The sequence below is a fragment of the Zootoca vivipara genome, chromosome 5 (genome assembly GCF_963506605.1).
Source record: "Zootoca vivipara chromosome 5, rZooViv1.1, whole genome shotgun sequence".
NCBI lineage: Eukaryota > Metazoa > Chordata > Lepidosauria > Squamata > Lacertidae > Zootoca > Zootoca vivipara.
Genome location: NC_083280.1, coordinates 43739180 through 43765556, shown reverse-complemented (window position 1 = coordinate 43765556; position 26377 = coordinate 43739180). Strand labels below are relative to the sequence as shown.

General features: G+C 39.9%; 1 protein-coding gene across 15 annotated transcripts in view; it reads left to right on the top strand.

Annotated features, from left to right (window-relative positions):
* Positions 1 to 26377, top strand: part of BTRC (beta-transducin repeat containing E3 ubiquitin protein ligase) — a 130366-nt gene that overhangs the window by 68337 nt on the left and 35652 nt on the right. For all 15 annotated transcript variants that reach the window (XM_035133689.2, XM_035133684.2, XM_060274691.1 and 12 more), the window contains one exon: positions 2052 to 2141. In XM_035133689.2, the coding sequence (XP_034989580.1) occupies positions 2052 to 2141 (90 nt within the window). The remainder of the gene's footprint in view (positions 1 to 2051; positions 2142 to 26377) is intronic.

The following is a 26377-nucleotide window of genomic DNA, read 5'->3' as shown; positions in this document are numbered from 1 at the left end:
AGCCTAGCAATCAATCCCTTTTAGTGTGTTATATGTTTCACCTGACAACTAAACCCTCTATTGATTAGCCATTACTTTGTTGGATAATCCTGTGTCATTGAAGCCACTGTAAAAATTAAACTCTTTAAAATGTTTTACCCTAGCAGCAGTGTGAAAATTGAAAACTTGTTCAGAATTATAGCCAGCTTTCACCAAAAGGGTAGTTTTCAACAAACTGGTTTATGCTTGCATTCTTTATATGCAGTATAAAACCGTATTAAAGCACTCCAACGCAAAGCTATCTGCCTCTGGCTCAGTATCTGGCTGCCATTTCAAACAGTGCTTCCTGTGGCCTAGAAATGGCCTCTCTTGGTGATTGGGGAGGAGATGCTTGGACAGTTCGGGTTTCTGAACTAGAATTGAATCAGAAATCCTTTTATAGCCAAAACACCGAGTTTGGACTTCTGTAGAATGATCAATAGTGTAACAATCCTTTGTGAATCTCACAAAGGAATTCAACATGAGGTAATGATAGGGGTGGCAGTGTTTGGGTGATTAAAAATTGAACCCTTCTAATCAATTTAAAAGCTGCCCCTGATTAATTGGGCAGCAGATTTAATGAAAATGTTTTTATGCCTTTTTAAACACTGTGGCTTGTGTCTTAGTAGAGGCATTCCTCCTAATCTTTCACACAGAAGGGGATGCACAAGATATTGCCTGCTTCAACATATGTGGGCAAATTTCAAGAACAAATTACGTGTCTATTCCTCTGTGACTGTGGCTGAAAATGCAATATTATCCTCACGACATACTCTCATAGAGATGCTACCGTTAAATTTTATAAAACCACAAACAGCTTGGGGTCAGGTTACTTGGAAGATCTCCTTGTTCTGTATATATATATACACCTACCTACCTGATCCTTCCCAGAGGCCATGTGCTTCATGCTGTCACCAAATGAAATGAGGCAGACAGTTACTAGGTAGAGGGTCTTCTCAGTGGTGGCGCCCAATTATAAAACATGCTTTATAAAGAGACTTGCTTGGTGTCAGCCTTGCAGCCTTTTTGGCAACATGTGAAGCCTTTTTATGCATCCGGGCCATTAAAAAGAAACACAAGTTGTTCAATCTGGCCATCTCAGCCTTAGGATCCATGCTTTATTGTTTCTCTTCGAGAAAGCATGTTTTTATGCTACTTTTATTATTTTACATTTTATTCTTAATATTTTATTTTATTTTTTAAATTTCTGTGGACAACATATGTTATTGGGCAGCCATACAAATGCAGTAAGTAAATAAATAAGCAGTTGTTTAAGCTTCCTCAAGAATCATTGAGCCCAGAAGGAGAAAAGTTTACGTGGCAGTGCTTCTTTTTGTCCAGAGTGAAATAGGAAGGAGCCAAATCCACTATGGAGCACCCTTCCTCATGCGTTGAATGTTTGCTCCTTCACAGGAATATTAAAAGCACTTTTGCTTCTTGTTGCTGCTGGGGTTTGGGGGGTTGAAGGCAAAAAGGGTCTACTACTTTTTTGGTTTTTATGTAAATTTGTGCTCCATTGTGTGTTTTAGTTTTCTGTAAACCACATTGAAATACTTTTGGAATGTACACCTTTGTAGAAATTAAGTACAATAGCTTCTCTTCCCCAGGGAAATGTGGAGAACAGAGTGTTACCACTACCCCACATTTTTAACAATTGACAAGATGAGCTTTTGCAGGTGGTGGTGGGGAGTTTGGGTCTCTGCTTTAAACCACTGCTGTAGAAGAGTTTGGAGTGGGAACATTCCCCCACCCCACCCTTAGATTTCTTAATTTAAGAACTTGGAGGTGCATTATTTTTTCATGGTCCTTGAAATGTAAGGCTCTTGATTTAAGCAGTACAAACCCCTGTAAGGCAGACTTGACCATCAGATATGATAAGATATGATATGATATATGACTATATAATGCATATGGTCTGCTTTAAAAGTAGAAGCCCGGGAATGTAATCAACTGCGCTAAATACATGAAACACCTTACCTTTAGAATAAATACAGTTCCATTATAAAAACCATTATTTCATTTCCTCTTCACAGACCTATAATAGCTGTGCCAGGCTCTGCATCAACCAGGAAGCAGTTTGCTTAGGGAGCACTGCTATGAAGACTGAAAACTGTGTGGCCAAAGTAAGTAAAGCTGCTACTGTCATTCTTGTACCAGGCCAATAAGCTGCAAATTCTGTCTTCATTGGAGAGGCAATTTAATACTGTGCTTTCTGAATGTATCCATGTAAACCTAATTGAGTCCATAGGGTCTTATGGGAACTTATGTAGTCCTTTATCAGTAATGCACATTTTTTTGTTTTAATCCTAAGAATCCCTGCCTCATTAGTTCTCTCCCTGTAAGGGAAAAAGGTGGGATATAAATAAATGTAATAATTATAACAATAATCATTAGTTTTTGAAATTAAGTTGATAATATGGTGAAATATTAGAAATGAAAATCCCAGTGGTTGTTGGTTTTTTAAAAATACTGTATCATGATTTATTGGGCCCTTCTAAGGAAAATATGTTCCAAATTTCCACTAGGTGTAGCTTGACAATAGCCATGTTCATATGAGAAATGCAAAACTCAACTGTTGCAAATCCAACTGGTGGTTTGTTTATTTTTATGCTGTCTTTGTCCAAACAAGTTGTCCATGTTTGCTTCCAGCAGAGAGAGGCAGTTGAGATTGTAGGGCTGCAACCCTGCCTCCTTTCCCTAAGGAAAGTTTGAATTTAAGCCCCTGCAATTTTAGAAGGGGAGCATATGATATTCTCATACCCCCCCTGCTGGTCACTGTCTCAAGTCACACAACTGGAGCCGAGGTGGGGAATTTGATTCACATACTTACTGCAGTATGGAGACATTGTCAGCGGGTTAGAAGAGCAGTGTTGAAGACGCTTCTGATTTTAAAACAAAGCACTTTCCAAGGGATGGTGGGTCGGGTATGTTCCCTTTTGCATTGCCACATCAAAAGAGACATTCTCAGGGAAATGTGCATCCTGTCTTTGGCTTCCCCTGCAACTAAATATAACTCCCATAAAATAAGAACCGTGTCTGAGGGATTGTGAATGACTGGAAAACATTCCAGCCACGATGCAGTGTATATAAAAAGGGCATGTTTAGCCTTGCTTAAGCTTCATGTTTCCATTGGAAGGAAGTTCAGGATAGCCCTGCAGGACAGATCAGTGCATGCAGCCATCTGTTAGCAAAACCAGCTGGCGCTTTTGCAGCATCTCTCCCCCCCCCTCTTCCCACCCCCAACAAAATGGCTGGTAGAGAAATGATTACCCTCTTCTCCTCATTCCTTGGCATTTCTTCCTGTAATGCCTTTCCCCCAGAATATGTATTCTTGCTCTAGATACATGCTATGTCCAAGAAACCTTTCTTTAACTTCACTTGAATATAAAAAATAATCCCTTTGGCAGACAATAATGCCACGCAAATTTTCTCCACCTTTTCTGTAAAACTGCCTGTCGCATACAATGTTTCTCCTCAAGTGTGTCATTCTACAGAATCCAACATCCATTTATGTATGGTGCCAATGTGTGAGCAGTCTGAGCAATCTCTCAGGGTGCATAACTCTGTGGGAAGCTTGCTTAACCCCAGACAGAATGAAATTCTCCCTAAGGCCAGATAGATACCTCCGTTTGAATTTTGGCATTCAATAGTGTGCATAATGTTACGCTGGAGGACCAAGCGGTATGTATGGAGTCACACCCTCTGTACAACTGTGCCCGTCTCTGTATGCTTTTGCATAGTTTGCAGCTCAGTGTTGTAGGAGCTTCAGCGAGCTGGTCAGACAAAAGACTAGGCCATAGTTTAGTATTGTGATAGCAAACCTCAGCGGGCCTTATGCTTGCTTTCTCCCTCTTCTCCTCGGGGGCAACTACAAGGAAGAGTTTAGAAGGTTTTTGCTTCTGTTTTAGATTAACCACAGCTTGCCTTGTTGCCTAACCTCTGTGAAGCTGTGGTCAATTTTAACTATGGCTTATTTATTATTATTTTTAATCTAATTCTAATAACTTATACATAGTTTAATACTGCAGTTGTATTGTGTACAATAAGTGTTATGGAGGGATACATCATAAAAATAGTTAAAATAAACCATAAGATTCGGGGGAGGGGAGCCTGCTGAAAGTCTTTACCAAGCATAAAATGTTTACCAAGCATCAGGGAGCGGGCTGCCCTATTTCAGCTTGGAGGGAGCTCCTCAGAATTGGACTCACAATACCGAATGCACAACCAGTAGTTTGTGAAGCTGGCTTATTTCTGCGGACCATCAGTTTAAGATTAACCATGGTTTAGGGTTCAGGTGATTCAAAAACTGTGGTTAACATAAAACAGTAACAGAAATTTCCAGTGCCGTCCTTGTGTTCTCAGTAGAATGAGGAGAGAGTGTGCAAGCTATGACATACATATCAGGCAAGTGAGTGCAAAGGGCATTGCTTAGGGTGCAGCTAGGGTAGGTGATTTTGTGGCATGGTGGGTCTTTTGCAGAAAGACTCGGGAAATGTTGGTTGAGCCCAAGTCTCTGCAGTCCCTGTTCCATGTGCTGTATGAGTCCAGTGGAACAATTAAAATGTGATGATACAGAGTCAGAGTTCAGGCTCATAATTTTTTTGGGGGGATGGAGGCCTTGTGGTTGTTTTTCCCCTAATACTTTGAAAAATACAGCAATGTCCAGTCCTTCTATGGCAGATGGGGGACATCAGCTCTGTAATGCAAAATGCATCTTCTTAGTTGAGAAGCGTTTTGTGTAGTGTTGTATCCAAAGTGATGCCCTGATTCTTACTTCTGTCTTAAAAGGTAAAGGGTCCCCTGACAATTAAGTCCAGTCGCGAACTACTGGGGTTGTGGCTCTCATCTCGCTTTACAGGCCAAGGGAGCTGGCATTCGTCTGCTTCCGCAGACAGTTTTTCTGGGTCACGTGCCCAGCATGACTAAGCTGCTTCTGGCGAAACCAGAGCAGCGCACGGAAACGCCATTTACCTTCCTGCCAGAGCAGTACCTACTTATCTACTTGCACGTCAACGTGCTTTCGAACTGCTAGGTTGGCAGGAGCTGGACTGAGGAATGGGAGCTCACCCCGTCACGGGGATTCAAACCGCCGACCTTCCGATTGGCAAGCCCAAGCAGCACACTTATTTTTCTACAGATGGGTGTTTCTCCCTCCCCCCTTTATCTGCAAGCATATAGCTGCCTTCTTGGAAACCCCCTTCAGGTTCTTGGTTTCAAATTCTCACCATGAGATTATAAAATAGCTTGGCAGAGTTTTCCCTGCATGTGCTTCCTCTAGCAGTAAACTTTTCTTCTACGCAGAACTCATTCGTTTGACCAGAAGTTGTGTGTGGCTGGCAGGAAATCACGAGGGAGCTGCACTTACTAAAAGTAGTTTGTAGCACCTTTAATTAAAGGTGTGCCCTCAAAATGGTTGCCCACAAAAATTAGAACTCTGTTAATTTCCCCTGGGATCTTGACAAACATCTATGAGAAGAAAGCCAGAGACAAAAATTAGGTAATGAATCCTCATCTCTGATAAAAGATATGGTCCTTCCAAGCACTGCTGCACCAGAGTGTTTATTCTTGGGCACATATTTTGCATATTTTGCAAGTTGCTGGGAGTGGTGTTCTTCTTAAAATGTGTGGGGAAGCACTGAACTTCCATAGGAAGTAGATATTTCTCATGATGGTGTGTATAGACGAGAACTGCATTACTAGTTCAAAACCTTTTGAAAGTGGAGTTGACATGGGATATGTATTGTCAAATATCTTGAAAACTAAACAAACCACTTTGCAGAGATTCTAATGTTGTAGCATCTGTGAATATCTCACTAGTTTGCTTTATAGGTGAAATTCAGTGGGTGTAAATTGAAACTTAAAGTTCTTGTGGGCCTCCCTTTGTACAGAGGAATGTGTTCCCTTTTATAGCCCCCAACCTCACTCTGCTTTTCCCCAAAATGGATATTCAAAACTGGCCCCAAATAATGCATTTTTATAAACAGAAGCGACTTAGTCATGCTGGCCACATGAGTCAGAAGCTGTATGCTGGCTCCCTCGGCCAGTAAAGCAAGATGAGCACCGCAACCCCAGAGTCGTCTGCGACTGGATCTAATGGTCAAGGGTCCCTTTACCTTTAGGGTACATTTAGATGTGGGGATTGTTGCATTACTTTTTATGGTTACAATGTTAGCACTTACGTCCTTGTTTCTAATGTTACTCTTATACTGCATTACCTGTTGTGTTATGGAACTGTGGCTTTCCATATACTGCCATGTTACACTAAATTCCATTCACCAGTGAACATGGTGTGACACAACAGTGGACATAATCAAACATGCCACCACTTTTTATGTGCATGCACTCTTCTGTTCCCCTGTGATTCACCCAGGAAGCTGGCAGGAAAGAACTGAGTTCCAGAATACTGCCCTAAATTTCATCACATAAGCAGCAGTGAAAACCACAGGGAAATTTCAGCACAAAACTCCTGTGATTATCCAGGTTAATGGGGTTACAAGCAGATTTTTTTCTGGAAGCATTTTGCGTGCAAATGAGTGCTAAACTTCTGCTAGATTTCCTGAAGTGACATGTGAAAGATCACCTAAAACACTAAAATTATCAGGTAAGGAAAAGGGAATAAAGTGCTGTCTGAAGGCAGCCATAGTTAATGCCTGACACTTGTTGACATAGGAAGATTCTAAGAAGATTTAAAGTAGAATGAAGTAGCTATATAGCTGGTAATGATCTGCAAACCCAGTCTGCCAAATCTTTTAAAAGGGATATAAAATCTCAGATGGAGTTTAAGCTGGTATCTAACCATCAGCATGCATCTGTCAACTGCAGAAGCCTTTCAGCATGTTGGCAGTATTAAAATTATAGCTACCATCAGACACAAGGTAGACCAGGCATTAGAGCCAGTTTCTGGTTTCCTAGGATTATAGGAGATATGAATTTCAGGTTGTAGACTCCTCTGTCTCCTTTAAAGGATCCTTTCATTTCGTTTCAGCATACTTCTCTGTCTTACTAATTCAGCACCTTAGAACGGTATGGACTGGCTGTTGTGCCAAGCTTTCTTTGATAAGGCATCCTCACAACTTTTTACTGGAGCTCAAGGACAGGCAAGGTGCTGCTTTGAAGAGGCACAGTGAAAGCTAGCCAGGCAGACAGCTGTTCTGTTATTTAGTAAGCTTGGCTCTTCAAGCTACATATTGGCAATTGTGATCACTTAGCTATCTGGTAGAATGGTACACAGCTAAAAATGCCTGTTAGTGAAATGTCCCACTTTGGACATGGAGAACACCTGGACAGATATGAAAAGTTCCAGAAAGGGGATGGGGTTCTCAGACAGACCTTTTCCTTCCCCTCATCATCCAAGACATGGCTGAGTTGAATGCTCTCTAGCATTGACTCTAAGGAAGTCACTGCTTTCCCACTTGCTCCATCATCCCAATATGAATTGGAAGGAGTTGCTTTGCTTCAGAGGAGTTGGATATCTCTTGTTCTGTCATTCATTCTGATGCATGTGTTGAATTAGTGTCCTACTTCACAGATCTTTGGAACATGCGCAGCAGGCTTTGTGCACATGACTCCACACGCCCTGCTCTGAGTAGGTAGTTGGCTGGTGGGGGTGGGTGGGCAGAAGGTAGACTATACTAGAAGGTGGACCTGAAATCGAAAACACTAGCTTGAGAAACTCTTAGTGCTCCTGAGTTTTTCAGACCCTGAAAATGTTCAGGCCCTTCGATGTGCACATAAGGTCTTGACCAGTCTTGTTGGGATCTCCCTGGAGGTGTCTTGCCAACCTTTTTCTTAAGTGAAGTACCATTTATCTATTGTGACATTTCTGTGTTCAGTACTGGGATTTTTTCTGCTTTTCTTTCTGTTGGACTCTGCTATGGTCTATATTGTGCCCAGGTTCATGTTTCCTTTATAATTATGGTTGAACAAACCTAATACTGCCTTCCAGGAATTGAAGCATTTCCATCGTGATGCTGTACTTGGCTCAAAATTGTGTGTTTTTTTTACTTGTGGAATTAGAATCCAATCTCTCTCTCTCTCTCTCTCTCTCTGTGTGTGTGTGTGTGTGTGTGTGTGTGTGACAGACAAACAAACAAACCTATCTTTTGGAGAGAGTACACATTTCTTAAATGGAAATAAAAAGTGTTATCAGTGGTGCCTCGCTTAACGAATGCCCTGCGTAACGAAATTTCCGCTTAATGAAAGGATTTTTCGAGCGGAGGTTGCCTCGCTAGACGAATGCGTTTTACGAAAAATTTGTCTAGCGAATCGCGGTTTCCCATAGGAATGCATTGAAATTCAATTAATGCGTTCCTATGGGCAAAAAAACAATTTAAAAAAATCAATGCATTCCTATGGGATTCGCTAGACGAATTTTTCACTATAAGAAAAGACCCATGGAACGAATTAATTTCGTCTAGCAAGGCACCACTGTAATGTAAAACTGAGATGAAGTTTACTTAATACCCACAAGTATTCTGCCTCCTTGAAACATAATTAAAATCATCCAAAGGGTTAGGCTTTTCAGTTTCTTTACAGTGGCTTGTTGGTCATAATCTAAGTATGAGGCTATTTTGCCTTAATCTGGAATATTTTACATTTTCACAGTCTCCCCCTTCCCCCACCCCTAGTCAGAGTTATTTGCAAAGGGATTGAAGAAAGAATGTGCATGTCTCCCCTCCCTTTCCCCTTCCCACATTCTCCAGATTTTGATAGAAGATTTGTTTTATTTATTTCCAAAATTATATCCGCAGGAAACAAGCCGTTTAAATTCAGATTATGCTGAATCAAAATGGTGCTGGTATGAGAAGCAACGTGCTGTTTTATGAGCACGGAGTCCCTTTTCTCATAACTGATTGATAGTAAATATTTTCCTGAAGAGTTATTGCCAGCCATGAACACTGCAACTGTTTCACTGGGTTTTTTTTCCTGTAGTACTTGCTGTACCAGCCATTGTCTGTAATTAAGATCTACAATTCACAATGCAGACGTTTGCACTTCCTCTGGGTCTGAGCTATTTATAAGGTATTTCAGCTGTTCAGAGTTTCTTTTGAGTGCTAAACTACATGTAAACAGGCATTTTTCTCTCTCCAGTATGCACACATTGTATATCAGTTGCCTTTATTTTAGCCTCCTCCTGTCTTGGAAGCTACTTTACATGTTGGGTTCATCATGAAATAAATAAGGGTAGAAATAGTTCTCTCCACCCCCAACCCCCACTCCAGCAATTTTCACAAACCATTACACCCTCCCCCAGCCTGTTTTCAACCAAGGACCTCTTAAATGCTAGGGATACCTAGCCACTTTTGCCATTAATGGTTCTACTGAATTAACAAATGAGTAGCAAAAGAGTGGCATGCTAAAGCTTTCAACCTTATAAAGCTGGAGGTAGAAATAAAAAAAATATAATGGTTCAGTCTTCCTTCAACCCACTTTTTTATCCCTTAGGAAAATATGCAGTTATCTGTGAGTCACTTAACACAGTCAAGATTTTCCTTGGTGATCATAGGGAGAAACTATACACATCCTCATGTGCAACGATCATGTGTCTATTTAACGACATGCCTTGAAGCAAGCATAATTAAAAAGGGTGATATTTATGCATGTTTCATTGGTAATGTACCATTTGTGGTCTTCTGAACCGAACACCACCTATTGACCTTGCAGATGTAGATTTAAACCACAGCTCAGCAGTGGAATTCATGGACTAACAGTGGACAAGTTATATAATAATAATAATAATAATAATAATAATAATAATAATAATAATAATAATAATAATATATTATTTATACCCCGCCCATCTGGCTGGGTTTCCCCAGCCACTCTGGACAGCTTCCAACCGAATATTAAAAACTCAATACAGCATTAAACATTAAAAACTTCCCTAAACAGGGCTGCCTTCAGATGTCTTTTAAAAGTAAGGTGGTTCTTTATTTCCTTGACATCTGGTGGGGGGGGCGTTTCACAGGGTGGGCGCCACAACCGAGAAGGCCCTCTGCCTGGTTCCCTGTAACCTCACTACTCACAATGAGGGAAGTACCAGAAGGCCCTTGGCGCTGGACCTCAGTGTCTGGGCTGAGTGATGGGGGTGGAGACGTTGTTAGTTTCCTTAGTTTTCCCATCTGTAAAGTGGGGAGAACAATGGCATATTTCATGAAATGCTGGCGAAAATCCACTTCCTGGCGTAAGGTCATCAAGCTGCAACATTTGAGTGACCTTTTTGGTTAACAGCCTAGTGTGCTGCAGGAACATCACCCAGACCTAGAAATCTGAGTGAAGAATTTTGGAAGGGAAACTGTGTTCTATCCTTACTCGCTCTTTGGCTAAGTTGAGAGCAAGTTTACATTGGTCTGGATCAGCTCAGAAAGGCTCTTGTGTCTTTGTCCCTAGGAGGAGTAATAATGAGAAGCAAGTTCCTCATCAGGCATGTACTGCAGCATTGCCCGCTGATGCATGCCGGATCACCCGCACACAGGGATCATGTGACCACTCCAAAAGTCAAACGATCAATTCGCCTCGTTTTGGCTCTGTAGTTAATGCACAAACAGTGCGATCTGCAGGGCTGTAATTGCATTGTTAGGGCCAAGGAACAAGCCTGTGCCTTTTCAGCAGACAGCTGGCAGGGAGAGAGGCATGTTGTTAGGAAAGAGAGAGGCAAGGCAAATAAAATTACTGCTAACGCTCAGAGATCGGCAGGAGTCCTACTTGCCTAATCTTACCGGTGGGAGCAAGCGGCTGTTGTAATCCAATTATAGCAGCATAAGCAATTTGTTAGACACTCCGCATAATGTAACAATTTCCCAATAAACTCTGACTTGTAATAACGTCGGCAAGAGCCCACATAAATCTGCCCGAATGGTGGGGGCTGGAGCATTCGGCTGGGGGCTTGTAATTTGTGCCATCAGCACGTTTCTCCGACTGTGGCATGGCGCACCATTTTCCATGCAGGAATTCTGAGGAGTAAAGCTTGGCAAAGCCTCTCTAAAGAGGAGTCCATTAGGAGAGGAGGGGCCAAGCAGTACAGAGAACCATACTGCTCTGATTTACCCCGTATGGTAGAAAAACTCAAAACAGCTTGTAAAAAAGAAATTAGTCAAAAACAACAAAGAAAAGCCTGGGACAGATTTTTTTCCCTTCTTATTTCTTAAAAATCATGGTTAACACAAGAGATTGCTATGTTCTACTAAAAAATGAGACGGTGCCCTAAAGGAGTAAAAACTGCCCAAGAGAGCTTTTCTCTCTCTCTGGAATCCACCAATTTGTATTTTTGTTGCTCGTTGCTGTGCATAGATTTGGAACTGTAACTTTGAATTTCTCTGGTCGGATTTAACTTTTTTAGTGAAATATTGTGCATGCTACCTGTTCTGTCGGAGCCTTTACAAACAGCTAATTTAGATATTTGTATAGAATTCATTTTCATGTCTTGTCTGTCACAGTGAGAACAAGACTGTTACTGCAACTGATATGCCTGGCATATAAGAATTCTTGTTTTGTTTCTTTACAAATGCTTCATTTAGTCATATGGTTATGGAAGCTTTGAATCATGGTACAGAACATGAGTCAGTTATATCAGCACTTTGCTTTGCTGTGGAACTATAGTCTCCTCTAATCTCTGAGAAGGTCTCTTTCCATGTATTCCATGTATTGTTGAGGCACCAGGTCGCAGCACAAAGCCATCTCTGCAGAAGGTCCTGGTTGAACTTGCTGCCTTATCGATCAAATGAAGCTGTAGAGTCTTTTGACCTTCAGAGAATCTGCTGGGTACTCAGAACAAGATGTCTGACCTTGGGAGCAGCTCTTGAGAATGTAGAACGTTATTGATGTGCCTTGTGTACCTTGTTGTGCTAGGATACTGCTTAATACAATATTTTGAGTTGCAGAAGTGCCGGGGGTTTTGTGTTGGTTGTTTTATTGATTGCCATATTTGAATTTTAAAGCACATTTGTGTTAAATCTGGTCAGAAGGTTGCACAGTTGTCCGCCCTCAGTATTGTGTGCAAATTCACATTTAGATTTGCTGGATGGTCTTTCCTAATGCCCGAACTGCAACATTTTCATTGTTCCTAATCTGCTGTACACATCAAGATGCCAATTAACTGTGTCAGGGCAGCAAGCTTTCTGCTGCTTCTGGAATTAGTCTAATAAATACTACCTTTCAGCTGAAGCCTCTTTCTTTCCGTTTGAAAAGAAAATGCTATCTTACTTTGCTGGAGCTGCACATCAGTAAGCTGCAGTGTCCTAATAAAGCCACTCAGTGTCTAGGTTTAACTAATGACTGATTTTCATGGCTTTGACAGTGAGCTGTGTGCGTTATTTTCTCCTGATATTGTAAAAATAATGAGAGCAAATTAGAACAATCAGTTTACACAGATAGCTCCTGATTGGAGGCGATGGGCAATATGGCAGCAGGTAATCCATCTTCGGACTCCTGTCACATTAACTTCAACCGCATGGAAAAGATCAGGCGGAGCAAACGGGGATCCTGTCCAATCGGAACACTGAAATTAATGAGAAGAGCATTGTTCTGTGATCAACCTTTTAATTAGCAAGACGGGAGACAGAGGGAGTGATGACGCCGGCAGCACAGCTGCGCAGTGACAGGCATGCCTCCTGCAAAGGGGAAGGGAAAAGCACACGCTTTAAATTATCCTGCTCTGTGCTCTTTGCCCACCACCAGCATAGCTTTGTTTTGAACCCTTTTCTCAGAGCTGTGCAAACAATGCCTACGTTTATTAGAATACTCTAAAGTTTAAAGTCTAAACCACTCACTCCCCAGCATTTGTGTCAGCGACCACTCCTGTCGTGGGGAAAATGAGATTTTGAAAGTTTTAGTATATTTCACATTTGAACCAGAGAGGGGTCATTATTCGGTAGCAACCTGGCCCATGTGCCCCTTTTGCTTTTTCAGCAGCTGCCTCATAATAAGTCTTTCCCGTTCAAAGGACTGACACACCGTTTATTTGTGTCAAATGGGGTTGGCGATGAATTGTGGCACTATCCTGCTGTCCGAGTTGCTGTGCCTTTTCTCACTATGGCTGTGCTAAAGGGTGTCATAGAAATGTAGGCTGTGGGTGAAAAGTTCAGCCTCGCGGTGTGCAGAAGATGTGTTGCGGGTTGAAGTTTAATAACTTCCTGTCCAGGTCCTCTTTTTGAGTGAGGCTTGAAGGAAGCAGAGAAGGCAAAGGACAATACTGAGAGAATGGCGTTGCGGAAGAGGAGAAAAGCACAGTTTAATACTCTTTTAAGAAATCAAACAACCAGCATTTTAACAAACATCTATCATTAAGCATTAAAGTGGTGCTCTTGTTGTCTCTTGTGTGCACATGCACACACATAGAGCATTTATTCCCCCCCCCAATAGCTTTTCTTTTCTGTATCTGCTAAATTTGCCCGTTCTCTTTCTGTATTGGGACTTCAAATGACACAACAGCAGTGCTTGGTGATTTTTCCAGCATCTGTGCTAATTGTGGACAATGAACTGAAACTTTATGCAACACTGTAAATGTGTGGTTGCCTCCTTTGGTTTGCACACAACTTCTGTTTGATTTGTTGAGCATCGTGTGCTACCTGGAAGTACTGGGGTAAAAGTAAAACAGGACCTTTCCTTCACAAAGTCCTTAAATGCCAACCAGTTGTGTACTCAATTGGCCTAGTCTTAACTGCTCAAATGAAGCATTTGTCCTTGATGCAGGAGACCATGACTAAATACTGTCTAAGAAACTGACTGTCTTCAAAAGGTTAAAGGTATTACGAATACAAAGGTATTCCTAAGGTTGGAGATTTACATCAAACAAACACTAGATTATTTTTCAAATGTTCCTTTATGAAGAGTTCTCCCCTTATGGAAGTTTTCTATTACAGTATTTTTAAAGTTATTTTCAGTAAAACTAAAATAACCAATTTATCACTGTATTCTTTAGAAAGCAACTTACCTGTGGGCTGTGGCTAAATGAGAATTTTCGGTTCTCAGATAACTTTATTTTGAGGAAGTTATAGGCATGGAGAATAAATGTCTGTTTGAACGCATTTGCTGTTGACACATTGGTGTTGCGTTTAAATTCTGTAGTGAATGTAATGAAACATGATTGGTGATACTGTTTATCCTGGGACTACTTGTAGAAAACTTCATGGGGAAACCACTCTTTAACATAAATAGAACTTTAAGCATACATTCTTTGCCTGCTCATGTTTGGACTTTGGGCCCAATTTGGTGCTTGAAAGCATTGCTCTTTGAGACTCAACATGGCATCTCATGTGTGGGACTGTAAAGAGTCTCTGAAAGAATTACTGTTCTTTTCAAATGCAAGGAATTTATTTTTGTTAGTGGGTATGTTGAGGCTGAAGGATGCATTATGCAGCTTTCTTATCATCCATGGTTATTTCCATGCCAGTTCTGTTTGGCTGATCCCTTCCCTACCCTTAGCTTGAAATTGAGAAGGAAATAATTGCTGTAGCTTTCTATTAAGTAGCAGAAGACTATGAGTATAAAATATTTAATGCAAGGTATTAACATTTCCCCCTGTTTTGTATCAGTCTGGAAAAATGTTATTTTGTTAGTTTCTAAAACACTTTTGTGAGAAAGTAATTCTTGTTTACATAGTCAGGTCAGAAAATACAAGGCTTAAGTTTAAGGTGACCCCCCTCCCCCCGCCCTGTATAATAACCTATAATTTAAAAAATTGGTTGCTATGGCTGTGTTTGCATATAATGATATGCCAGTGACTCTGCTTATCGTGGTTTATTGTGCAATGTGGTAGTGCATGCTGTCCAATCACTCCCAATTTGTTCCTCTCCTGGTGCAAGTGAGATAAACAAACCAGTGCACCTTGTGTTTTCATTAAGTCTGAACCAGAGATTGTAGCTTGTTGCTCCCTAACAATCCAGGATCCATAAGGCAACAACAAACCATAGCTGAAGGTTGGCTAACAACCATTACAACATAACGGGAAAACAAACCAGGAAGCCATTTGTTTCACAGCACTCCACAATCAGCCCCAAACTCCAGCTTAATGCTGCATGTGAATGCAGCCACAAAAAGTGGCCACTAATATGAACTACACTGCATAGTAGATGCCAACATGTAATGAGCTGTTTATCTGAAGCAATTTCGCTAGCATAACATTCAACTAAAAATTAGCTAAACGGTGCATTTATGCTGATATAACTAGGCTTCTCTCATACGTTAGGTCAATTATCTCACCTCACAGGTGCAGCCAGAGAGCGGTTATGAATCTGCTTCACAGCTTTGACAAATGGGCTCATTGTTTTTTTGTTCTTTTCTTAATTTTGGTTCATCTGTGATTCAAGTTTATCCTGGATTTTTAATTTTTCATGCGTTTGCCATGATTTTAAGTCAGCCATATGAGTGCTGTGGTGGCAGTTCCGCTTTTCCATACAACTTGGGACCTCAAGACAGTTAACAATCATCAGATGTACGTTAGTCTATACTAAAATGTTAAGAACACATGGTTCATGAATAAAGCAGCAAGAGAAAGTAACTTCCTTTATTTAAAAGTCCAACTTTAAAGATCATCTCCCTCCTCCCCATGTCACATCATCATGAACTAGTATTGTAGAGGCTGTGTGTCAGGGCTGCTTCACAACAGGCAATCTTGATAGCTTCAACATATAAGCACAACAGGGTGAGTTTAGCAGTTTCATTTCTTAATTTCTTGCTTTTGTAGGTTTGAATCAGCCCCATAGTATGTTAATAAAGAGGAAGGAAGGAGTTCAATTTATACTGGTCATTAAGGATCCCTTGGTGCTTATCGCAAGAGTGAGGTTATTAACCCTGATGTTCTTCTGGCCAAATTCAACTCGTGATGATTACATTCTGCGACCTAAATTACTTTTGTAGTTTTCACTAGAGAGATTGACTTTTGTGGTTTCTCCTGGAGAGAGTGACTTCTGCTTTTAAAAATGCTCTCTAACAAAGTGATTACACGTTCTGCCCCAGAAGTGGCAGCACCTCAGTTGAAGTGGCATTGTTCTTGGCACTACCAAGTCCTCAGCTTAGGTGCCTTTTTGAGGAATTCTGAGCCCTCTGTTTAATAAACAAATGACACTATGTATTGCTGAAGGTCATCTAAAATTTTCATTATAATACTAGAAAACAAATGTGCACTCAATTCAGTGCCACTGATTTAATATTTCACTGATCAAAACTTAACTGTACATATTTCCCCCCCCCTCTCTCTCTGAAAGAGAGAGCATCAGTAGAATCTGAAATATAATAAATTAATAATGCAAAGGAAAGCATCAAAAAGTCAAAGCCTTGCTTTAAAAGCATAGCATTCAAAATATGAAAGAAACTGGCTATACTGAACCTTAAACAAAAAGTGGTCAAGGGCAGGAAAGATGATCCAACTCCCTTTTGATACCTTGAAAAAAAATATTATTTCTAAATAGACAGTGCCATTTTTAGCACAACCTACTTGAATAATTATTTAAAAGTATTTTATTATTGTAATTGGTACTTAAGGGAACTGATATGTTTTCCTCAAAGTCAGTCTGGGTGGCTATATCATCATCATTACTATTGCCATCATCATTATTATTATTAACATTTGTCTACTCTCCTTCATCTGTAGATCTCAGGGTGGGTCACATGATACATTGCAGTTAAAGTTATAGGTAATTGCTGTGATCATTAGTATAGGCTTTTTGTTATACATAATTTATTGCAATGTGTGGTGACCACTGCCCTCGATCTAGTTGATTTTTATATGGAAGTCATTATACCAAGAGCCAAACTCGCTTAGACACCATTCATACCATTAGCAATTGCATGAGTGGTTTTTAAAAGGTTAATAACAGGCATAGAGAAAGGAAGATCCAGATTGAAACTCTATAAAGGGTTTGCTCATTGCTGCAGTCCCAATCCAGATTAGGTTTCTCCTGCAATGGGTCAGTGCATTAACCAGAAGGTTGGTAGTTTGAGCCCACCCAAGGATGGCTGTGGGCAAGATTTCTGCATTGCTAGGGGTTGGACTAGTTGACCCTCAAGATCCCTTCCACCTTTATGATTCTATGACTTTTGCACTACAGGGAGGGGGGGACTTTTATTGCTGTGAATAAAATGGAGGGGGAAACAATATACCTAAGACCCTCGTGCCTATGGGACCGCCTACTGGTATGCCCCGCGGAGGACCTTAAGGTCCATAAATAACAACACTTTGGAGGTCCTGAGCCTCAAGGAGGTTAGATTGTTTTCAACTAGGGCCAGGGCCTTTTCAGCACTGGCCCCAACTTGGTGGAACGCTCTGTCACAAGAGACCAGGGCCCTGTGGGATTTGACATATTTTTGTAGGGCCTGCAAGACGGAGCTGTTCTGCCTGGCCTTCGGCTTAGACTCACCCTGGGAGTATAAATTTCCCCTTGGCTTTTTTGTTGGCCCATTTAGAACCAGCATGGATAGCTGGCTCAGGTGAATATCTGATGTTTCCTCCCTTTATGGTCTTGGTTTATGGGCTACTACTAAAATGAGGCTGCATTTTAAAACATATTTTAATTAACTGTTTGTTTGTTTGTTTGTTTGTGGTTTTTTCTATTATATTTTATTGTAATTTATATTTGGTGTTAGCCACCCTGAGCCCGGTCCTCGCCGGGGAGGGCGGGTATAAATAAAAATTTAGTAGTAGTAGTAGTAGTATATCTTGGGACTACAGAAGATGGTAGATTATTAAACTACATACCCCTACAAGGACCACTTTCCAGATCCACCAACTATTTATTTTTAAAAAGACACGTTCACAATTGCTAATTGTGTGAACAATGTCTTATCTGGTTTGCCTAAAATGCAAGAATCTGTACTTAGGGAAGCCTTCATCTAAGACACTTTCCCTTCAAAAAACTGTGAACTTGACTCCTTTGTTCTTGACTTCACTTACTCAACGTGAGTGTTGCTGTGAAATGTTAAAACTGTGAACATTGCATGTGCCATGCAAATTCTAAACGATATTACAAATATAAGACTGTCATACTATACAACACATCCTATTATATCAAGATATCATAGGAAGTTTGAAAGGTAGGTGTGTGTGTGTGTGTGTGTGTGTGTGTGTGTGTGTATACATATATTGAAATTTTCAAAATAAATAACATGAGCTGTGTGAGCATTTATATCTGGGGTGAGAAACCTGCAGCTCCTAGTCGGCTTGGTGACTACTTCCACTGAAAAATTGTATAACACCTTTAGTTGAAAATAAAACTGAAATAATTCATTGCTATATCTTATTTTATCATTGTTTTATCAATTAATCAATCATATAGTATACTATACAGCCTAACTTTAATGAAAGAACATCTAGGGCATTGTCTTCAATTACTCATGTCTCCACTTACTCAAACATTTTCTTGTATACCCAAGGCAACGTAGCCTCTTATGTCTGCTTCATTATTTCTGGAAATGGCAGTCCATTTGGACTAATTCTATGAGAATAGATTTGCATTTGGAGATTTAAATATTCTTGTGTATAGTTACTTCTTATTGACCTCTTATTGACCTAGGATCTTCACATCACAGGGTAAAATAAAGCCCCCTTTGTCATTGCCAGCATCTTTGAAACTTAGTTAATGACTAAAATATTTCACTGTTAATTCTCCTGACCTCAGGATTCCTGTTGATTCCTCTGATTGCCTGTGTGCTTGGACTGAGCTCTCCTGTACAACATTAATTTAGAAGATATAAAAATGAAAAATATCTCAATTAGCAGTGACACCACAAAAAAGTTAGACTGTTAATTGAGTGAAGCTTGTAATTCCTTAGCAGAGCTGACTAGTAAACCCTCCTTGTAATGCTTTGATAGTAGGTAATAAAAATGTTGTTTAATTAATGCCAGTGTGAGTTCTTTTTGAAGCTTTGGGTTTTACAAAACTGAGTAAATCAAAGAACTGAACCAGAATGCTTCTCTGTGCTGTTAATTTAAGACTGTCACTTCCATTTGAAGTCATGATTTGTATTCTTCAATATTGATTACTTGGGATGCATCTGAATGCTGTGTTCAGAAAAAAATGCAATTAAACCTCACAGTAAGTTAATGCATCCTAGCCTGTGATCTGGTTTTCTAAGTTGTCTTGTATCTCAGGCAGAGTGTAGGGACTGGTTCACAAGGAACATTTGTAGAAAACCATACTGTAAAAATGACCATAGAATCATAGAGTTGGAAGAGACCACAAGGGCCATCCAGTCCAACCCCCTGCCAAGCAGGAAACACCATCAAAGCATTCTTGACATATGCCTGTCAAGCCTCTGCTTAAAGACCTCCAAAGAAGGAGACTCCTCCACACTTCTTGGCAGCAAATTCCACTGCCGAACAGCTCTTACTGTCATATGTTTAAAAGAAATGAGTTGTGCTTTGTACCCTCCTCTAATACAAGAAACCGTGTCTGTTTCTAAATGGGAGAAGGGAAAGAGGTCTGTTAGCTCATCCAGCTCGATAAACTTCTATATGCTTTACCATGAAAGTATACTAGTACGGTTCTCCCAATTCCTGTTGAACACTAAGGGCTCCTACAATGTAAAGCTTTTGGATACCCTTGGCAAGGGGTCAAGTAACCTGTGGTTAGAAGAAGAATGGGCTGTAAAAATCGTCAATTAATTTGTCTTGACCTTTCCATTTAAAAAATGTATGTTTATTTATTATTTTATTTCATGAAATTTATATACAGCTTGATTGCGAAAAGCCTCAAAGGAGTTTGCAGAGAGCAAAATAATCAGTAAATACTTAAACAACTCTTTTTTTTAAAAAAATTAAATCAGCAATGAACTAAGAACAGATTAAAACAGTATGCATATGAACATTCTACATATCTGAGTGGGCTCACCTAAACAAACATGTTTTTAGCAGGCATCAAGAATAGTACAATGAAGGTGTCTGCCTGATGTCAGCAGCCAGGGAATTGTTCCAAAGTGTAGGCACTGGCACACTTAGAGATTGATTTCTTGGAAATGCAGAACCAATTGGTTGGTTCCTGGCAGTAAATTCCAAACATCCATGGTGGGTATATTTAAAAATATCCCTTTTTTGTTTCATATCTTTTACAAAACAAAAACACAATTGGGTACACCAGCCTCAATGTATGCATTGTGTTCATGCAAAGAGTGATTTCTACAATGAGGGATTGAAACAAGCTGTGTGGGGGAGCAAGAGCATAATGGCTTCTATTGGCGTCTACACTGGCTTCATCTATCTGCTCTATGGACAAGTGTGTACAATTTCATCTGCAATTTCATCTGCAATTTCATCTTCACATTCCATGTACGTGCCACTAAATCTCTCCTTTACAGCAAACTAATAGAGGGTGAGATCTGCAGGGCACGATGGTGTGGAATCATCTGAAGGGTCAGGATGTTGCTTTTAGTTTAGTACTAAGTGCTGTGGAAGAAAGTTTTCATTGTCTCTCCACCCAGCACAATGTCTCCTGGAAGGCTTGGTTTTAGCTGCTGTTTTCAGTCACTTGTCTTCCTTCCTAGCAAGTCCTGAGAGGGGTGGAAAAAAGAAAAATGTAATTGTGGTTATCCTAACACAACCTATTGTACTTATCGCTTTCTCTCTGTCTCCAGATGGCAGAAATATTAATCATTAACTTCAAAAACTCAGCAAAGTTTGGAAATCCCCTGGTGGTTAAATATCGAACTTGCTGTGATAAGTAAGGTAACTTTACTAAAGTGCTGCCTCTCTAGGGCACTTCTCTGAACTCCAGGAATTTGTTAGCTGGTTTCATATTGGTATTGATTTTAAGGCAGCTGTCAGAATGTAGTGTGTCTATCAGGAAGAATCATGGAACTTCAGCAATGAAAAACACACGGTATGCCATTTGCTTTTAGAGATCAGGTCTTAGTTGCTCAACAGTCTAGAAGATTGGCTGGCTTAGTTTAAATAATGCGTTCCGGTATAACCTTATACAGGTTGCCATTTTGAGTTAAGGAGCTTGGAGCTATTAGTATTGGTTCTGTACATGACAAATGCCCGTGCTCCAACTTGACTAAGAGGAGTGGGGAAATACTTTATTATACGGTGCCATCAGTGAACATAACACTCTACAGAGATAAAGCACTGGAGAGGTCCCTGCTCTGATGATTTTACAGTCAAGGATTACACATGAGGGAAATGTGGAGAAAGCAATGAGAGGGAAAGAAGAGAATGGTCACATATCAACATGGTGAGGAAAGCTGTATGGATGTAATAACAGTAAGGAGTTGGGGCAGGAAGAATAACAGTTTAAGAAAGGCTTTGCAAAAAAAAAAAAACATTTAAAAGGCCCCGTTGTTTGGGAATCTTAGAAGGAGAATGCTAACATTGTTTGATATATCTTTTTAGGATACCAGCTTTTGTTGATTTCAAAAATGTGCAAGCATTCAAATTTACAGAAATCTTCATTGCTGAAGAACTAATTCTTGACAATTATTTCTAAACATTTCTCTCTTCTAGACAGGTTATTTTTGAACTTTTATACATGGAGATACTTCAGGTAGAAAACTGCCTATTTAACTGTACTGAAGGTATAATGGAAGTATTTCTTTGCTTTGTCTCAGGCTGGGAAAAATAGTTAATCCTCAATTATAATCATTTTATTAATAATACTCTGAGGCATTGAGTTTATGTTGTTCAAAAGCTTGAATAACTTTTTGATATCACCTATTCTTTTTTCACCTTATTCCCTATGAATCTGGATAGCAATAGCTCTTTTGCAGTACAGTGGTACCTCGGTTTAAGTACGCAATTGGTTCCGGAAGTCTGTACTTAACCTGAAGCGAACTTTCCCATTGAAAGTAATGGAAAGTAGATTAATCCGTTCCAGACGGGTCCGCAGAGTACTTATACTGAAAGTACTCAAACCAAAGCGTACTTAAACCAAGGTATGACTGTACTATCTTGGAAATCCTTAGATAACTCTTTTTATTCTGAACTATCAATAGCCTGTTTTAATTGACTTTTGTGTGGCATTGATGCTTTTCCAAGCTTGGCCTTTCTGAAGTACCCTATCTTTGGAACGACAAGGCAACAAGATTTGATCATTAGGCTTCTGGCTTTTGTTATTATCACCACCAGCAGTACCCTGTGTTAACCTGAACTTCAGTGGAACTAGTGGGAATAGCCTCTTCATGTGGCAACAAAAAATAAAATAAAAGCAAATTAAAAATAAAAACAGAAGTGTAACATTTCACGAGCAGCTGTAAATTATAATTTTTTTGTATATATAGTTCTCTCTTAGAGAAATTGGTAGAGGGAACACTAAAACTTTTCTAGAATAACAATTTTGTGGGTATTAAAAAAATTAATCAATGAACTTCCTTTTTAACATTTAATTTCAGTTCACATTAAAATTGTAACTGCTCTTTAACTTCCAAAAGGCTGAACTGTTTGGAAGTTAATCAAAAGCACAATTCTGTTTTCTGCCTTTATAACTGACAGAGTAAAGCCAGAAATGATGATTAGAGAGTAGTTTGATCAAGGAGGGAAATTATGATGTATCAAAGAAATGGTTTTGATATATTTTTCAGAAGGCTAGATGATCTAGTGGGTAACCAGCTATCTGGTTGTGTCACTGCAAAACATTGTCAATATGTCCTTGATAGAGAATGGACAACAAACTTAGCATGCATAATTGTTACAACTGGTGTTTTAATTTTAGCATCTTTTGTATCTAGTGACTTATGTACCGTACATGTAAAAGATGCTTCAGACTCAAATGTTTTTGTTACCATCTTTTGGACAGGTAACATATTTGTACTAGGAGGCATGAGTGAAGATTGTAGTCCCCCCCCCCCGCCCCCAATTCCTACAATCCCAGCTGACACTCTCAGGGGTGCATTGCACTGTTCCAGGATGTCTTAGTTGTGTTTGGTCTTGCTCTTCTGGTTTGTAGTAGATTAAAAAGGGATGTGTCCTTCACTGTTGAGAAAGGTGCAAAATCTGAAGGCTGACTGACATGATCAGATTTGTCTCCCTGCCCTTCTCCTGTGATGCATCCCCATGGAGGATGTCCTATGGCTGCTACTTTGCAGAAGCGAGGTTCTGCTTCTACAGTAATAGGAATTGTCCTGAGAGAGGAAGAGATGGTGTCCATGGGGGCAGGGAATCTGGAGGCAGGATTGCATAGAGGTAATTTGACCATGTGAACCAACTTTGTAAACTGGAAGCATCTAGGGCAGGCATCCCCAAACTGCAGCCCTCCAGATGTTTTGGCCTACAATTCCCATGATCCCTAGCTAACAGGACCAGTGGTCGGGGAAGATGGGAATTGTAGTCCAAAACATCTGGAGGGCCAAAGTTTGGGGGTGCCTGATCTAGGGCCTTACACCCCTAGTCAAGTGTCCAGTTCCTTGTTGCCTCATTTCAGGCAGGTCACCTGAGTCTTTTCAAAAAGCCTTTCACTAAAAGCATTATCTGTTTTTGAAGCATCATAGGTTACGGATTTTAATCTAGTCATTTAAGCTACCTAGGCTTCTCATGCCACGATCTCATGGTTCTCTTTTATCACCAGAAGCTGAATCCATTTTAGATCAACCTCTGTAGATAAACTTGAAGTTTAAAAGTTGGGAAAACCTCTCTCTTATTCTTTCTCAACCTCACAGAAATTTTATTTCAGTGATTTCACCAGCATTTAAAATCCAAATGGAAGACCTATATCAGAGGGAAGTTATACAGTAAGAGTCACCAGATTCCAGACAATTAAACTTTATTTGTCTGTCTGAAACATAAAGTAGTACCTCTTAAAAGAATAGTTTTTCATTTTCTCTCCCTGTTGCTGTTTACTGTTTAGCAGTGTGGGAGAGGCACAACTCTTTTCTTTCAGGAATGCATTTTCCTTAGTCACTGGTCTAAGTATTCTTGGACTACATGTACCGGTAGTGCACTGCAGGGTGCAACAAAAATTAGTCCCTAAATGTGGTGACTCAAAAGTCTCGAAGAAAGTCTTTTGCCCTGTTCCTCTTAAGTCAGCGATTAAGTACATGTGGCTCCAGAAACATTTTAAGTAGCTCATAGGTGTTTGCTAAAACTGCAAGAATTCTGACTTGTTTCATAAAAAAAGTGTTTCTTATCCTCCTGTATTTCCAGATAGAAGTTTGATTATGTTGTTGTAAAGGTTTAGAAGAAACAGGGCAAATAAGCTTAAAATGCATTATTTAACTCTCAGGTTTTTTTTAATTTACGTAATGGAAGCAGGATTTCACATATTCCTATCTAAAGATTTAAGGTATTGGAGAATAAATGGTGCTCATCCTTTCCTTATCTTGTGTGCTGAACTCATTGTAGTCACTTACGTTCTACTGGAGTAAGATTCAGAGTTTGCCATCACAAAAAAATACATACATGTAAGGTGAGTTTATTTTGAGAAATAACCTCCTGGCAATGTTTTGGCGTTTTGCAAAAGCTGAAATTGTTGACAAAGAGGCTGAAGTAGTGGTGGGCAAAATACAAAGGATGCTGCCCCCTCCAAAAACAGGTTGAGGACTAGAAAGTTGCTTTTTTGAATGAAAGCTAAAACCTGCAAGAGGTCTAGCTCGTTATACCCATGCTGTCCCTATAGTTTACTGGAGTGGTTGCTCATTTCAGCATAATTCCACAAGCCTTTTTGTTGAGATGTGTCTTTTGTCAAACTTATTGCTGCATAATTAGAAACCACATGTGGGCATGTAATAAATAAGTCTTTCGGTAGGGAGAGTGAGATTAACTTCAGTGCAACTTTTTGTATTTACTTTTTGAAATAAAATAGCAATGAGATCTTTAGCATCTTTTCACAGTGGTTGTTTTGACACTATCAGGTGATTTACTTCTAAGTTGCACTGGATATTTAGATGTTTCAGTGAGCTCACAATGTGGAAAGGGTGATTCAGCACTGGTTGAGCAAGTCCTTCATCAATTAACCTCCTGGAATGAATTTGCACAAGCTGGGCTGGTAGAGGGAGGTAGACTGAAAATGGTAGCTTGCAAACTGAGTTTCTGAAATAAAAGTAAATGGACTGAGTGGTTTGAAAAACTAGCTCTCTCACTTTGAGTCTGCCAGCTGACATGTTAGCAAGACAAATTCATTCAATAAAGTCAAGAAATGTGATTCCTTTTTTGTGTGTGGCCTAAACATTTTAAAGTATGGGAATGCCATCTTTAGGGAGCTAGGGTGGCCAGACTCAATAGAGGACAGGACTTCTGTGCCTTTAATTGCCCTGCTCCCATTTTGAGTCTGGAAACCTTAAAGAGAAACCAGCAGACCATTTGCTTGGAAATTAAACAAAGGGTCTGCTGGTTTCTCTTTAAGGCTTCCAGACTCAAAAGAGAGCAGGGCAATTAAAGGCACAGAAGTTCTGTCCTCTATTGAGTCTAGCAACCCTATAGGGAGCTAATATTGTTCAGTCAGTAGTTTGCCCAGAGCAGAGTGCTAGTGGCTCTCAGACTCCGTCCCAGCAATCCTCCGCAAGCCGAAAGTTAAATTTTCAGTCCTTCTTGGATATAACAGAAGAATCTGTACCTTCTTCAAAATTACATTTTAAGAAAATCACTCTTAACAACAGCCTTGGAGTTTAACAGATAAAAGAGTAGGGTAACAAAGACACTTGGTCCCTTAGAATGTATTACAGTTCCTGGGAAAAGTTTGTAAACAAGCAAACAAACAAACAAAATGCTATTGAGGCCTATCCCAAAACGTTATATTGGGATACACTTGTCGTTATGAGACAGAGGCCAGGGGAGGGGAAGTTTGTATTACATATAAAAAATTGGTTCCCAACATGTCTCTTTCTCTCTTCCTTGTTCTGAAAATCTGTTTTCTAGGATCCTATTGATTTTGGTGGGATCATGTCCTTTAAACTAAAGCTTCTCTTCTCTGTTTAAAAGAATACTGTAATATAGTTTTTTTAAAAAGCATTATAAATATCATATGCTATTTTAGTATTGTTCAGATAATGAATATTTTGACTCCGTCAACCAAGCAACCCTGTGATAGAGAAATGCTAATGTGTCCAGAAACAGCCGGGCTAAGTGAAAGTTCTGGAAACGTAGTCTTCAAGTAAGTGATCTTGCTTAGTGTCCTTATCAGTATAGAGAGAACCAAACAGAAATCAATCCTGAATTTTACATCTGTCCTTTTAAGTCATTATAAATTCTGTAGTGCAGAAAGCATATAGACTGCATGATCAAAGACTTTGGATTATGGTCTTGGGGTGGGGGGTTAAAGCACTGATGAGCAGAGTTGCCATCTCATGATACCCATCAGATTTAGCTTTCCAAACTGAGTTTTTAAAATTGTATTTTAAGGGAAATAGCTTGGTTAATTTCAGATCCACACCAAATCTGCACCCCACTGTTGCTGCGAAGTAAGTGAAGTAGTGGGAAGAGGGAGAAGTTGGCCTTTTCTGGCTC